This window comes from Lepisosteus platostomus, chromosome 25, assembly GCF_059453375.1.
Source record: "Lepisosteus platostomus isolate fLepPlt1 chromosome 25, fLepPlt1.hap1, whole genome shotgun sequence".
NCBI classification, from domain to species: Eukaryota; Metazoa; Chordata; class Actinopteri; order Semionotiformes; family Lepisosteidae; genus Lepisosteus; species Lepisosteus platostomus.
The window spans coordinates 11,907,152-11,922,500 of NC_142635.1; the positions used below are offsets into that span (position 1 = coordinate 11,907,152).

General features: G+C 40.0%; 2 protein-coding genes across 3 annotated transcripts in view; one reads left to right on the plus strand and one right to left on the minus strand.

Moving 5' to 3' along the window:
• LOC148641084 (A disintegrin and metalloproteinase with thrombospondin motifs 15-like) overlaps nucleotides 1-7,305 on the minus strand; it is a 29,947-nt gene extending 22,642 nt beyond the window's left edge. Inside the window, exon 1 of the mRNA XM_088618968.1 lies at nucleotides 5,968-7,305. Coding sequence (XP_088475094.1) covers nucleotides 5,968-7,032 — 1,065 coding nt within the window. The 5' untranslated portion in view covers nucleotides 7,033-7,305. The remainder of the gene's footprint in view (nucleotides 1-5,967) is intronic.
• A 6,347-nt stretch (nucleotides 7,306-13,652) lies between these two features.
• LOC148641085 (A disintegrin and metalloproteinase with thrombospondin motifs 8-like) overlaps nucleotides 13,653-15,349 on the plus strand; it is an 18,748-nt gene continuing 17,051 nt past the window's right edge. The window contains exon 1 of one of the 2 annotated variants that reach the window (XM_088619113.1): nucleotides 13,653-14,840. In XM_088619113.1, coding sequence (XP_088475239.1) covers nucleotides 14,103-14,840 — 738 coding nt within the window. In that variant the 5' untranslated portion in view covers nucleotides 13,653-14,102. The remainder of the gene's footprint in view (nucleotides 14,841-15,349) is intronic. The other variant, XM_088619114.1, reaches the window with a different exon arrangement.

Consider the following 15,349-nt stretch of genomic DNA (forward strand, 5'->3'; position numbering starts at 1 on the left):
AAACTTTGACTTGGAATACAAGTCACAAGTTCATTTTCTCTATACTACCTAATGTCTTTTTAACAATAAACATTTCCTTTTTAAAAAAGAAATTGCCTGCTGACATTCTTAAATGCCGCTGTGTAACGTTCTCTTAATACTATAAATCCCTTAAGGCCCAATATAAACATTTTGTTTATGATCCTTAATTACAACATTTTCTGGCTCACTAACTCCCTCTTACAGCTTTTTATTTAGTGGTTTTGCTTTAACTTACAGCTGGCAATAGAAGGCCACTTACAGTATATGGTTTCTAACAAGTTTGCTTCATGTTGGTTTTTAAAACCTGTTTCTCTGTTCTTGTTGTGAACTGCCAACCACTCTGCTTGGTAATGCCAGCATTTATAATACTTCCTTTAATGAACACATCTCTGTTGTAGGTTTACCATTTCATAAATGAATAAAAATGTATATAAAAACATGATGAAGCCCTAATAAACTACATAAGGAATTTAAATCAGGTCCATGTGTAAAGAGAAAAACTGGATTACATGATTTTCTTGACTCCTAAAGGTTGATGTTAAAGTGTATTAAACCTAAATGCAAGGAAGCCCTTTGAAAAGGGTCACACCGTTTATTTTTTATAGTCCCGAAAAGTCAGTGTGAGCATCTTTTTCTCACTCTATAATGCTAATTTTCTCCATCTTTAGAATCCATAGCTTTTTACCAAATAAAATCTGTCAAAAAGATGCTGAAAAAATAGCAATGCGGTTATTAATCGCTTGCTGAAAGGTAAAGTAAGAGTTAGACACAGAGTAAGAAGAACAAAATGCCTTTTGTATATCTTGTAAATTAAACTATGTGATTGGAGAATGTTTTTGTCACGACGACTCTTTAAATTTCCTTCTTCCAAAGAACTGAAAATAGAGGCCACTCTGTTGAGTTCCATAATTAAGCAGATGGAGAAAATGTTATGTTCCTTTATGACTCCCTCATTGGAAAAATAACATGAGGATGGGGTTTGAAGGTACATTATTCAAGAAATCTGTTTTACATGTACGCTTGGATCACAAATGCGCGATGCAGCCTGTGGTGAGTATGAGTGCCATCAATAGATTTTATTGTGTCTGACAAGTTGCAGATCTTTGCCCAACACCTGGAGCTGACACACTGCACTGTCTTCTGTTCTCTATTTGAGTACTGGAAAAAAAAACCTACAATCTTTTACAGCAAAAGGCACAAAAACTTTCTGGAACTACAGCTTGACTTCATAGAGTGCCTTTCATGCCAGGTGATGTGCACAAGTGAAAGTTCAGGATTTCCACTGACGATAAAGGTTTTTTAGAGGTGTTCTTCTTTTGGAGAAGGGAGGTGGTGGTACAGTATCTGAGGTGTCAGGTTCCTAGAAACTAATGTGTCTAATTTTCTCTTTCTCATTATGCTGCACTTTGTGATGGAATGACCTGAAAAGGGCTTATCAATGCTGTGTGTAGAGTGAGCTTGGAAACCTAATTTCAGGAGAGGAAACAGACTGCCAGCTCAAGCCACTTATGTAACTTCCTACTCCCTGTATTTCTCCCCAGCATTCATTACTTTGAATCCCTTCACACAGCCGATCTATCACCCTGCAGCTCACAACTGGCTGCCCACTGACCATTGCGTCTGGTCAGTATCTGGATGGGAGAGCTCCTGGAAAAGCTAAGGTTTCTGCTGAAGATAGAGGGACCAGTGGGGGGGTGCTCACCCTATGGTCTGTGTGGGTCCTAATTGCAGATGAGACAAATAGGACTAATTAAAGACTAATAGGTGCGGTCCTTCTTATGAGACATAGAACCAAGGTCTGACTCTCTGCGGGTCATTAAAAATCCCAGGGTGTTTCTTGAAAAAAGTAGGGGTGTTACCCCTGTGTCCTGGCCAAATTTCCCCCTGGCCTTTACCAATCATGGCCTCCTGATAGTCCCCATCTATGAATTATTATTATTATTATTATAATTATTTTATTATTATTATTCACACCCTCCAATACTGCTTTTGCATTGATCTATTGTCTGTCTACACAGGAAAGGGTATTATTACCCTTCAGCCAAGTGAGTTTTGCTTTAACATCAGAACAGTATAGAGAAAGCTAGAATTCCATACATATCAAAGCACTGATTTGTGTAGTGTTGCCTGAGGTTCCTATAGTGCATTACATAAATTGAGAGTTCTGAATAGCAGCCAGTCTTGCTGGCCAAGGGATAACGTGGGGTCTGTTGACAGACAAGATGTAACGATGTTACCAGAAAGGCTGGACAGTGGGAGACAGCCAGAAATGTGGCATCTGTGAAAGATTAAGAAGGAGTAGTCTCATCTGCAATCTATAAAACAAGGGAAGATTTGGCTCAGATTGGCTGATACTACTGCTCTTAACCAAGACAGTGCGACACTATCTCTGCCCCAATTAGGAAGTGGTTGTTTGAAACCGCAAGATAACAGATAATGGCAGCTAATTCCTTCTCAATACCCACACCAGGGCAAATTCTGCCACATGTACAGTACTCTATTCCATATTTCCTGTGTTGCACAGGAATAATGTGAGTTTCATACTTCATTTAATGAAAAAGGTTCACTCCTGGTGATATTGCAAAACGGTGTCTGAAAAGTATTTCTTGATCTATTTCTCAAAACTAAGAGGTAAATAATTTCCTCTCTGAAAAACAGAGTGAACTGCTTGTTGTGTGAACAGAGACTTTTATGCTACATTTATGTTCTGTTTGGACTCACTACCTTGATATCATCCAGACTTGCTGAAGTCAATGCAAGAAACCGTGGAATGAAGCCACACACAGGGCCAGTCAGAGGTGTCTACTCCCCTGTGTTTGAAGTTTGAGAAAGAAGGCAGAGAAAGAGTTGGTTTATCATAGAGTACTACTGTATGTTATTCCAGCCAGGAGCCTCAATACTTATTTATAACTAATTATAAGATAAGCTACACAAGCAATATTACTAAATGAAACTCAATACATGAGCTGGGGTCCATGTATTGAAAAGAATGCATGAAAATTACATTCTAAGATGAAGAACTGGAGAGTAAAGCCTTTACAACTCACGCTTAAGCTAAATTCTGAAACTGACCACATTTTGTTGTTTTTTTCAAAGGGCACTGATCTAAATATTAATATTCACTATTATTGTCCTTATAATTAATTACAATCTTAATGAAAACTGATATAAAATAAATACACTTTAACATTACTTTATTAACCCTTTACAATTTCTTGCATTAGGAATTATCTTTTCGCATACCCCAGCTTGCTCTCCATGAGACACACAGACACACAAACAGGAAGAGAACCTTGGGTCAGGATCCAAAATTATAAAACAGTGAGGGGAAATTCAAACCTCTAGTCACTTGGACATATACGCCCACCATACAACTTTATAAAATTACTGGGGTCCTTTGCATTAATCAGCATTAAAAAAATGTTCATGGAAGTCATGTGGTGTTTTGTTTTATGGTTAAAATTCCTGTTGCTACAAAAAGCGTGCAATGCTGGGTTTTTGATTGCTCATGCCTCAAGTAGAGAATGTCTGGGTTCGCTGTGGTTTTTGCCCAGCTATAGCATGGCACACATTTCAGTTTTTTATTAAGTGGATGTGATCACTGCAGTCAAACCTCTTCTCTGACCACAGATGGAGAATTACAAGAATGTTGCATGTAGTACTGCAGTGAACAAGCAGGTGGGCCAGCCTTTTGGGTTTCTTACACTGTATACCAATTCCTTTCCATACAGCTCAGAAAGGCTTAATAGAAAACAGATCCAGTCTTAGCCTGGGGATCATACTCTGGGCTCACAGCTGGAAATGGGAAGATCTTGGAGAAATGTATACTTCCCATTGCGACCTGCAAGTGTTAAACCTTTGACCTACAAGCCTGTGGTACTGACGAGCCTATAAAAAAAAAAGCAAAATTGAATTGCCAGAGCTGAACCAAGTTATTCTAAGCAAGTAGGTACAAATTGCATCTCGGTTTCAAGTCAGCCGGACATGAACCATGGCAGTAGTGTCATGTTTTGTGAGGTAAAAGCTCAGTTTGAAAAACATAACTAGTGCAGCATGGACTGCTTTATGTGTAGCGTTCTCTGGTCATTTCTGTGTAGTAATACTGAAGTTGGCATAGTTTCTGCTCCATTTTAGCACCAAATGCCATTATTTAATAAGCTGAGATGGCACAAAGGTTTCTGGAACAGAGTCACCCTGTAGGCCTTTATCCAGTCATTGTATACTAATGAAATTGGCACAATGTGTAGAACAGCCCCGCCTCAAAACAGAAACAGACACTCCAAAATTGTCACAAGAGGGGGAGATTACATACCAGCACAGTGATGTGAGTAGGTAGACAGGTGAATTGCATTCTCTTGTTTGTGTTGCTCCTCCTAACAAACTGCTGCTCGCAGCACAAAAGCAGTGATGCAGCACCAAAAGGCTCAACTACCTGAGTGGACATGGCTTTTAGACACATTGGTTAGATGTGAATTCTGTGGTTTCTCTCCATCTTTTGCTGATTGACGTTTCGTAACTGCTATATATGTGCACGAGATTCCACAGTGTTTCACCTCAAGTTACTGCATTTATTGGTTGTAATGTCAGTATTTGGTGCATATTTTGTTGCACAGCACAAGGTTAAAGTACAATTCAATTTTACTAGCAGGCGTAAGTCCTGAATGTGAAATGCAGGCTCATCCTGGCCTGCGTCCACCTGAAATGGAAGGGCAAGGATGGAAGTCACGGGTTATCCAGTAAGCACACAGAGCTCTTTATCAGCAGTGCAATAATTGTGGAATTTAGGGAGTGATGCCGAATTTGGCATATGGAGCAGATCTCTGAATAAGCAGGGAAAGGAGGGGTAAAGATCAGACGTTTTTTCACCAGAATTATTATTTTCCTAATGAACGTTGACAAGCAGTTCATCATGCCATTAAATATGTTCACCTTGCCCTCTTGAGAGCCATGATTCACACACTGCAGAAAAAAAACACACATCCTGGCTTGAAGTGAGAGATGTGCAGTGCATAGCACCAGAGTTAACAGAAGAACAGACATGCTTACAGTAGAAGGTGCTCAGTTAGGAGCTCGTTAAGCATTTGAGTGGAAACAAATAATTTGGATTAAAAACAAGAAGTGTCCTTTGTTGTTATAGTACAAACAAACAGCACAATAGGTACTGTTTACTGGATTATTTTAGAGACAAAGTTTTGCTAATTAACAGTTTCAAATTTCATATTGGCCCTCATTAGTACATTATTTAACATTACACAGAAGAAACACAAATTTGTATCACAGTTACAGAACCTGAACACGGAGTGACTCACTTCCAACTTGCTCATTCAAAATTAATTCACACATCATACTATTGCAGTAAGCTTATTTCTACTGTCTGTGTTAACTAATGTAGCTAAATCCAAAAACAGCTCTAGAGTTGATCGGACACAGATCAACATTTTTCTGGCTTGACTTTTACTTGCCTGTTGGAATTCTGTCACAGCTATAGCCATGCTTATACAGTATTCAGTTAGAGGGAAGTTGTCAGTTGTGTTAAACTTAAATGACCCTTATGACAGTTTACCATGGAAAATATACTACAGGATTTGCACACGTACGGTATAAAAGGGCCTTACACAGTTAAAATAGAATCACTCACTTTCAAATCGCTTCAGCATGGAATTAATTAGAGCACTGTAAAACCCTTGCTGATAAAGTAATAGGTCTGCATATTCCATCATGCGGAGCTTTTTCGGCTGCTACTGTGACAGGTGATTTACTGTATCTGACCTAGTTACTGCACATCTGAAATTCCACAGCGATCCGTCACCTTTAGACAATACACATTATAATAAGTATTCATGACCCATTTAAAAAACATCCCACTGAATTCCCCGCCCCCCCCCCAAAAAACAACATTTTAATCACTTGTCAAATATTGTAGAAATGATTGCACCCCCCCCTTACCTGTTTAGTAAAGAGGATTGCTGTATCCCAGTACTCGGGGTGTTTGTCGTTGTTTTTGTTTAACTTTTTCTGCCAGGTGCAGAAATTACGCAAAGTCAAGGCTGCGTTACCAGAGACCTTGGGTCCTTTGTCAACTTCATTTATCACCATAAACTTCACCACTGCGATGTTGATGGAGTTGAGAATGCTCGGGTGCTTGTAAAGTCTAGCAGCGACGGACATGAGGGTCAGGAGGTAGTGCTTAAGGTCGTCACCGTGGAATTTAACCATCGATTCGTCGGCAACAATTAGGGTCTCCACGTATCTGGGGATAGATGCAAATCGTTTGGATCTGCTCAGTGTTCTTAACATAGTTTCGGTCAGGTTGCCTTTGTTATGTCCTTTTATGTTTTTATATTTTCCCAAAGCTTCTAAAATACCCCGGTTTAAATCGGATCCTACCCCACACCTGGAAGTAAAATTGCCGGCTTGGAGACGAGTGCTGCGGCGGTGCACAACGTGCGCTCTTTCTGTGCCTCTGGTGTTTCCGGCTGCGGTGTCATTGTCAATGGGATTTATGAAGTATTCTGACCCTCTGTACCCAAATGCGCCTTGCAAGCCTTTGCACACACTGAGAGCTGCATAGGACCCTTCGTCGGAATTGACTTCACCTGAATAAAAGCAGCGACTCAGGTCTGGGTTTGTAGCCGGATTGGGAGCTATACCAGCGCTGTGCGCGATCACGGAAGGCGCAAGGAAATTTGAATCTGGCGACAGACTGAGATAAAAATCCTGCTTGAACGCGGTAATTTTAAAGACAACTCGTTGCTCACTTGACTCTTCTTCGTCGCTAAAAAAATTGTGCTTTGCAGAATTGTGATGATCCAGTCTAAGAGGGATAACAATTTCACTTTCCGTGGAACGGCTAATTTTGACGAATAGCATCAGAAGACCCCCCAAAATAATAAGGGTTCTTATAAACATTAACATGGTTAGTTCTGAAATGGGTGTTCTGATAAAAAAACCGTTAAATTCTGTTATTTTGCAGGCTAGGTATTCTACTGTTGAAAAAAGATCTTGATGCATGCAATAGAAATAATCCAAGGTACTGTGCAGGTCTGTAGCTATGCGTCCTTTCAGCGTAAAATCCTGTATTTCCCCAGTAGACGATCCATTTCCATCTTCTACCTGTCTGTTGAAATGAGTCTCTCTTTCTGCGGGTTTTATGCTTTTGCGTCATGTGTAAACATTGAGGAATTGTAATCAGAGTTTTTGGGAGGTGCTGGAGAAGCTCATTGGACATGCCTCTTGGTTTGTGTTTAGGACCTCAGCCACTTGTAGCTCTCCAAATATTATTATCACTTTGCAGCACGTTGTACAAGACAATCGGTTTCCTCCCACTACTGGGACAGACGGTTTAAAGTGCCAGGGAAGCAAATTCAAAAGGGACCGCTAAATGACTTAACACTTTGTGTCTATGTTTAAAGAGATACAGTAGCAAGGTATTTCCCTTAATTAAAATATCTCAACCCCAAACCCCATATTCCACCCCAAGCTAATGATAGCCCAAGCACGCTTTGCTCTTTCTGTGAAACAAGTTGACGGGTTTTTTTTCTCCTGTTTGTGTTATGAGGGAGAGTATTGAGGGCGCAAAAAAAAAACAGTACTGCCGATTTACTTTATTTAAATAACAAATAAAGCAAAATTATGTAAAAATTGTGATGTTTCAATTCAAAGGAAAAGGGACTTTGTGAGAATTATTAATTATTTACAGTAGAGAATTGTAGAATGATTGTGTTTCTGATTTGTGTCACAGCGCGGTTTGATGTGGTATATTATCACTATCATCTCTTCAAGATAAATTGAAATCGACACACCAATGACCTTATTGTACAGAGTAATACTCGGCTTTCCACATCCGTTTATGTGACCTGTTTACAGAACAAAGTAGCAGAAACCTGTTGTTGAAACATTTGCCCAGGTGTGTAAAATATTTCATTTCTGCCATAGTTAAGGACCTTTTAGCACAATTTAGCACAATTAAGGATTTTTTTTTCATGTCTCTCTGGCATTCTGGCTCATTTCTAGACAGATTTCACCTGTTTTTACTTACTTAATGTATTGGTTCATTGAATTCCCTAGAGATCTATTGAATGTATCACATATCTCAAAAAATTGTTTCAGACTTGTGTAACACGTTAGTCACTGAATATACGTCAATGCAACTGCTTTTAAGGCTGTTTTCGGTATATTTTTTCGCACAAATAGTGTTTAACTGTCATCAAATTTCAGATGAGACAACTGAGAATATTGAAGTAATTTCTGAAGAATTCGCATCTTTTTATAATATAGAACTTGTGAGATCATATTCTTTTCAATATTTGTGAATTTAACCATAGAAAATAGTAACCACTTACAAGCGCACTTCACCAAACTGTAAAAATCAGGGGGTGGAATATTGTTTTTATGTTACCAACTGTAAACGTTAAGGATAACATTTCAAGTTATTAAACTCGAACAGCACTAAAACGTTTTCAGTCCTCATAGGATAAGGTTTTTTTGTGAAAAGCCTCTTTCACCCGTTTCTTTCACAAATTCGTTGTTTTAAAATCTGCGTTCTTTGATCTCTGTTGTGTTGAATAAGAACGATTGCCTTACATTATCGTAGCCTTGTAAGTATTTAGCGAATTTTGATGATAGTGAGATCAAGGATGATGGTAAAAACGCTTCATGTTGAATCTAAACTACAGGTTTTAGTACCCTGATGAATGAACATTTAGAGACTAAACGAAAGCGCCCTCTCTAGTTCAGAGAAATCAACAAACGTTCTTGATGCTTAAAGGAACACTGAAACCAATCTAGCAAGCTGCATTCGCCAGACAGAGCTTTTTTTACTGTATTTCAAGAAAAAAGATTTTGCTGTTAATTGTATAAGTGAAACACGACTAGCCAAATATTTACTTTCTCTAATTGCTTATACTGTACAGCTGCTGTTGTTACATTTTAAGGAAATGGTGATATCAATATAAAATGAAAACCGACCATATGATAGATAATAAGAAACTTCATTATTATTTAGTGAGCCAGCAGTCATATCACCCTACAGCTCTCAACTGGCAGCCCTACTGAAGCTCAGCAGGGTTGAGCCTGGTCAGAACCTGGATGGGAAACCTCTTGGGAAGCTATGGTTGCTGCTGGAAGTGGTGTTAGTGGGACCAATGGTGGGTGCCCACCCTGTGGTCTGTGTGGGTCCTAATGCCCCAGTATAGTGGTGGGGACACTATACTGTAGCGGGCATCATCTTTTGGATGAGACGTTAAACTGATGTCCTGACTCCCGGTGGTCATTAAAGATCCCTGGGCATTTCTCGATAAGAGTAGGGAGTTATCCTGGTGTCTGGGACGAATTCCCCCCCTCAGCCTTTACCGTGGTCTCCAAGTTCTCCCCATGTATGATGGGTTTGCACCTGCCCTGCGATGGACTGGTGTCCCGTCCAGGGTGTACCCTGCCTTGCGCTCGTTGCTTGCCGGGTAGGCTCTAGCTTCCCGCGACATCGTATGGTATAAAGTGGTTTGGCAAATGACACGAAATTACATTTTTATATAGTGCCTTTTAGAAGTGCTTCACAGAACAACAACAAAAGAAAAATAAGCTCATTGACAAATGATAGTACAATATAATGGGGTATACAGTGGGAAAGCCAAGGGGAACACAAAACCAGTTAAATGAAAGCCCTTCTAAACAAGAAGGATTTGAGTCTATATTTGAAAGGGCTCAGGGAAGGTGACTCTCTGATATTCTTGGGGAGAGAGTTCTAGAGCTCTGGGGTGCAGCAGGAGAAGACCCATTGAGTGCAGACAGGCTTGGTGGACAGACAGGAGACCAGAATTAGAAGAGCGAAGGTTGCGAGGTGGGGAGCAGGATGATAGTAACTCAGACAGGGACTGAGGTGCCAAGCCATGCAGAGCCTTATGGGTGAGCATGAGGATTTTGATGTCCACATGTCCACGTGTTGATCAAATGTCAAGCCTCAATCAAATATCACTCCCACGTTCTTCAATATTGATTGAATCTCAAGTACAGTACCATCGTCAAATAGGGTTACTGCATTGGTTTTAAACAGCTGACGGGAGCTGCCAAGAAATATTCAGATTCAGATGAAGGAAATATTGAGTCATTCATGTCTTATTTTACATCAGAGATGTACTGGAATTAGCGAGAGCAGAGACTCCCACATCAATGTGAGGTTTGGTACGTAGATTTGAGAATCATCGGCATAGAAATGATCATTAAGACCATGTGATATTTATAATAAGTGAGTGCCCCCTGCTGGCTCCACTAACACCTGTTCCAGAAGCAACCTTAGTTTTTCCCAGGAGGTCTCCCAGCTAGGTACTGACCAGGCTCACACCTGCTTAGCATCAGCAGGTTGCTAGTTGTAAGTTGCAGAGTGATATGGCTGTTAGCTATATAATAGCTAATCAAGTGGGAACATGTAAATGAAAAGTAGGGGGCCCAGTATCAAGCCCTGGGGAACACCAGATTTACCGAGTCCAATTTCAGACCTAAAGCCACCAAGAGGGACAACGTGACAGCAATCAGTGAGGTAGGACTTGAACCAGTAACCCCAAACACAGTCTCAAGACGAGAAAGTAAGATATCATGGTCAACAGTGTCAAAAGCAGCACTGAAGTCAAGACACAGAACCAGAATCAGCATCCAGAAGATCATTAATGATATATATGCACAGAAAAAGCCTGGTAAGAAATGGTAGCACTGAAGATGCAAAGCATTTACGAGCGGTAAATACTTCATATGACTTAAGTGTAATATTTGAATTACCTGACAACCACTTTGCAGTTCATCTGACTATGTTAATCTGACTATAAAATAATTTTGCATTACCTGCTAGTGATAAGGCTGCAATTTTGTTTCACCGCTGAATGTATTTTATTACATCATCGAGTTGATTTTAATGGGGTTTTTTTTTCGAAAAATTTAAAATCTGAAGAAATGTCTCCCTCTGGTGTAAGAAAAAATAGTATTGCGCCTCCTTTTACAAAAACGTCGCAAGACGCTTTGTTTTGTCGTGTGCTTTCTCACTGTCCAAGATCGGCACCTGGTGGTGAAACATCGGCAATAGCCAGTTGTCGAAAAATTATCCAGAGATGTAGTTTCTACTGATCTGTGGATAAAAGCTTACTTTTACACCACAAAGATACGTTTTAATCGTTCTGATGCCGTCTTTTGAAACCTTATAAATTGATTATGACATACAACCACAGTTTTCTTGCATCGACAAATTGGGATTTTACCTTGCAAAAACCTGGTTATAAATATCTCTTTTTTATTAACTTGTTATTATTGTGTTTATTATTTTGTGCCTAGCAATATTTTACAAACGATATGCAATGGGCCCTTAGTATCACTTAATGTCATTGTTGCGTTGTTGTAATTTTCTGCTTCTTACAGCTGGTAGCTGCATCGTCTATCCTCACAGTTGTCTGGATGGTTCTTGGAAGGCTTATACTACAGAATTTATAAATGCCTGAACAGCATCGACACCTTGTGGACATAAGAGGATTTGGATACACCCGCTGGTCAGAATTCGATAAATAACAGCACAAAATATTATTAAGAAGAATAACAAGAACGTCATTAAAGCACAATACTATGAATGTGTTTCCTAATTGTCTTACGAGTTCAGATAATACATTTTGACCAAGAGGGTGTGCATACTGTAGTTTGGTTTTATTTCTTTTCAGGATTTTTTTCTTTCACTGTATTATGTGAAACATATCGTACGTGTATTGTGTTTAACAGAAACTACAGAATTATTTGGAGTGCCTCTAATGTACTTAAACTGAATGCCAGCAGCAAAACGGCGCACATTGTAACGACTAGAACAGCATTTTATAAAGCATAAACATCGGGTCTATGATTTTTTAAATCCTTTTTTCTCCCCAGATTATAATGAAAACCTTTAGTCATTTATTTTGTCGGTTTCTTTTCAAATCCAATTAGTTTCTTCTGTGATTTGCGCATCAGGCGCAGCAACAATGTCAAGCTGACGGACGAAATTCTTCCACTTTTACAGCGCAGTGACAGTGTCTGTTGGTAAAGATCCCAGAATTCTAGCTTGATACATTTTCGAGACTGATGGTGACGCTTCTCGTTTCCTTTTTTATTAAGGCGATAGAGAAGAGCGTATGATACAGTACCTTAAACAGCACTAGCACCGATTTTCTACTTGAACATGTCCCGACAATGCCCTAACAGTACAAATAAAGCCTACAGCACTTTCTATAATACGTGCTAATCATAATTAGGTTTTGATTTACTGGTTTACGCAAGAAAAAGACAGAGTGTTCCAGCGTTAAGAAAAAGATGGATGGCGAGATTCAGAATTGAATACCCTGAGCGCTCTGCCGATAGACTCTAGCCGGACACTTGTTGCGCATAAGGCGTCATTGTAATGGGTTTTAATAGGTTATATACAAATTTAATACATGTGTACTGTGCAAACAAACCCGCCTTATTCCCATGTTTTATATGTATTTTATTTGATATCCATTGCAGTTGTTTTCTCTATATTAGAATACCAGAAGTTAATTCCAATTCCATTCATAAAACGCGACTTGCATCCCAAGCACACTGCCACACATATGGGGGAATCGCAACCTCGTGTTTTTGGCATCGCAAAATCATGTTTTTAAAAATCTCTTCTTCAACAAGTTTCTCTGTCCAGCTGCCGCTGAGGTTTTATTGCCTTGCCGGGCAATAAATTCAGATTTGCGCCCCTGTTGTAAATGCCAGTAGGCTGCGGTTTCGCGAGCAATTACGGTGTCACTTTCGTGAGCTTCAGTTGAAAGCCTGCGAAAGCTTTCCTTAACGCAGAAAGCAGACCCGAGTGGAATTATTGAGCAATAGCGCTGGCTTCGCTTCCTTCTTTATTTTCAATTATAGTTCATGTGCAAAGCTTTCAGAAAACACTACTGTTTTTGTTATACGATCACTATCCGTCGCGTAAAGGAGAATGTGCCACTCGAGAGAATACTCAAATTAATTGCGTGATTTAATCCAATTTCCTTCCTTTTCTTCCGTCCCTCCATACCTAGGCACCGTACGTTAATAGGGTAAAGCGTTTCCTTTGAAATGGCTTTACGGTGGTTTAACAGGAAGAGGTGGCGTATTTGCAGCTCAAAGAGAAGTAAAATGTGGTGCCCAAATATTTACTTTAATTCCATAGGCAGCAGCCCGTATCTCAGCCCATAGTCCTTGCCTGAACGCTTATAGAGCATCTACACTTTTTATGTAGGCATCTAAAACTACTACAGTTGTTACTACTAATAATGAGTCAATGTCATTCCGTATTGAAATTATTTCAAGACGTCCTGCGGTGCGTGGGTCCTGACTGTGGTCTGAGCGCTCGTGATTACTACGGAGTGTCTGTGGGAATTTATGCAGGGGAAAGGGGGGGTATACTAGCTGTGGATAGCCTGCAGCACCCTACCAGCAGGGCTGTATACTGAGTTAATAATAGCCATCTGGAAGTCAAATTCGAGCTATTAAAGAAGGGGGTGTGTCTGTCCGTTCTCATTGGATCAGTTTGATCCAAAAGTTTTTCATGAAGTGCAAAGGGGGAGGAGAGAGCGGGCCGGCAAGGGATATCAAAAATAAACCTCTTAAGTCTAAGAAGGGCAAGAAAGTATAAATACCACCGCCGCTAGCAGCCTTCTCTGGAGGTGCGGAGTGAAATGAGCAGGATTTAGCTCTTACAGTATATTGGAATAGCTTTAAGGCAACTGCAATATAACGTTAGAAAACTCGAGACCAAGACTGGTTTTACAGCACTGATAGATTAGTATTTTCGCTGGATCGATTAACTTAGCATTTCAAATTTCTAGTTTGTCTGTTGAAGTGAAGAACAGTCTAGTGCCAAGATACCAACCTCCCTTAACGAAAAAGAGCATTCTTAAACAGTAATATATACCTTTTCACAGTGTCTGTATGCAGACATATTTTAATAGCTGTATCAATCTTTGTTTTAATAAGAAAGCTGCTTGCTTCATTAACTCGCAAAATATTTCTAAAAAAAAACCCTGTAGTTTCACTTTTACTATCCCGTGCAGTTATTTTTTTTACTATCTTAGAAAATGCGTTTGTGGGTGTATTTAGCTTTGTTAATATTTGTTGTAACGAATTCTGCACTTTCTGCTGAACTGTTCGAATCGGAGGAGGTTGTACCTGTCAGGATAAGCGGAAGAAACAGCGGTCGCTTTTGGAAAAGGAGCGAAGATCTTCCAAGTTACAAACTTGTCGCTTTTGGCAAAGACTTTGTGCTGAATCTCACCCCGGATGATAGCTTTTTAGCCCCGACTATTAAGATTCTCCGAATCAAAGCCAAATATCTTCATGTGCTTTCTGACCTTGACGCTCCAAGTGCTGAAGCTGAGAAACTAAGAAACATAAACGAAACAGAAGACGGTGAAGATCTGAGAAGATGTTTCTACTCGGGGACCGTGGGCTTCAACCAAGACTCCGTGGTGGCCGTCAGCCTGTGCAACGGCATCCGAGGATCATTTATAACAGAAGGGGACGAGTATCTGATTGAGCCGAAAGTCTCCGGCAAAGGAGCGTCTGAGAAATCGGCCACGCAGTTACATGTGATCAAAAGAAGGGTGCTGGCCAGCACAAAAGGCGAGTCAAAGGTCACATTCGACCAAATGGAAGATGAAAAGCAGGAGAACCCAGGGGGGAGCATTTTATTCAAGAGAGCGGCGGAGGCCAGGAGGATGGCGAGAAAGAAGCGCTTTGTTTCTGCAGCCCGATATGTTGAAACTTTGTTGGTGGCAGACCCGTCAATGGCTCAGTTTTATGGGGAAGAGATAAAGGTACTGTACATATTCACATTTCGCGTCTCTTTCTTTACGTGTATTGGAGGCAAGGTTCATATTATTTGAATGAATATTAATGTGGAATTGTATGTGAACGTGCAACAAAAGGCCTTAATAAAATTGCCTCTTCTTTACAGTGAGTACTGAGTAGTTGCACACTACTGGGTGGGATGCTTATGCGTATAAAACTATCAGTGAACGTCTGGCGTTTTAATGACCTTGAACACTCGGGCTTTATGGAAGTCTGTGTCTTCAGATTAGATTTCAGGTGATAGGCAAGGTAGATAAGTGACCAGATGTCGGCTCTACATTTTAACACCGCACGTCAAGATGCCAGTTTAGAAGTTCCAGTACAAATGAACAGCTCGAGTATTATTAATGGAACGAAAACTAGGTGATGCGTGTTCTAATTATCGAGTACCTGCAACACGTGGAATTATACATTGGAAGAGTTAATCTAAGAGCATTTAGGAAATCACCCGAGATTAAGAAGTAAAACATATGAA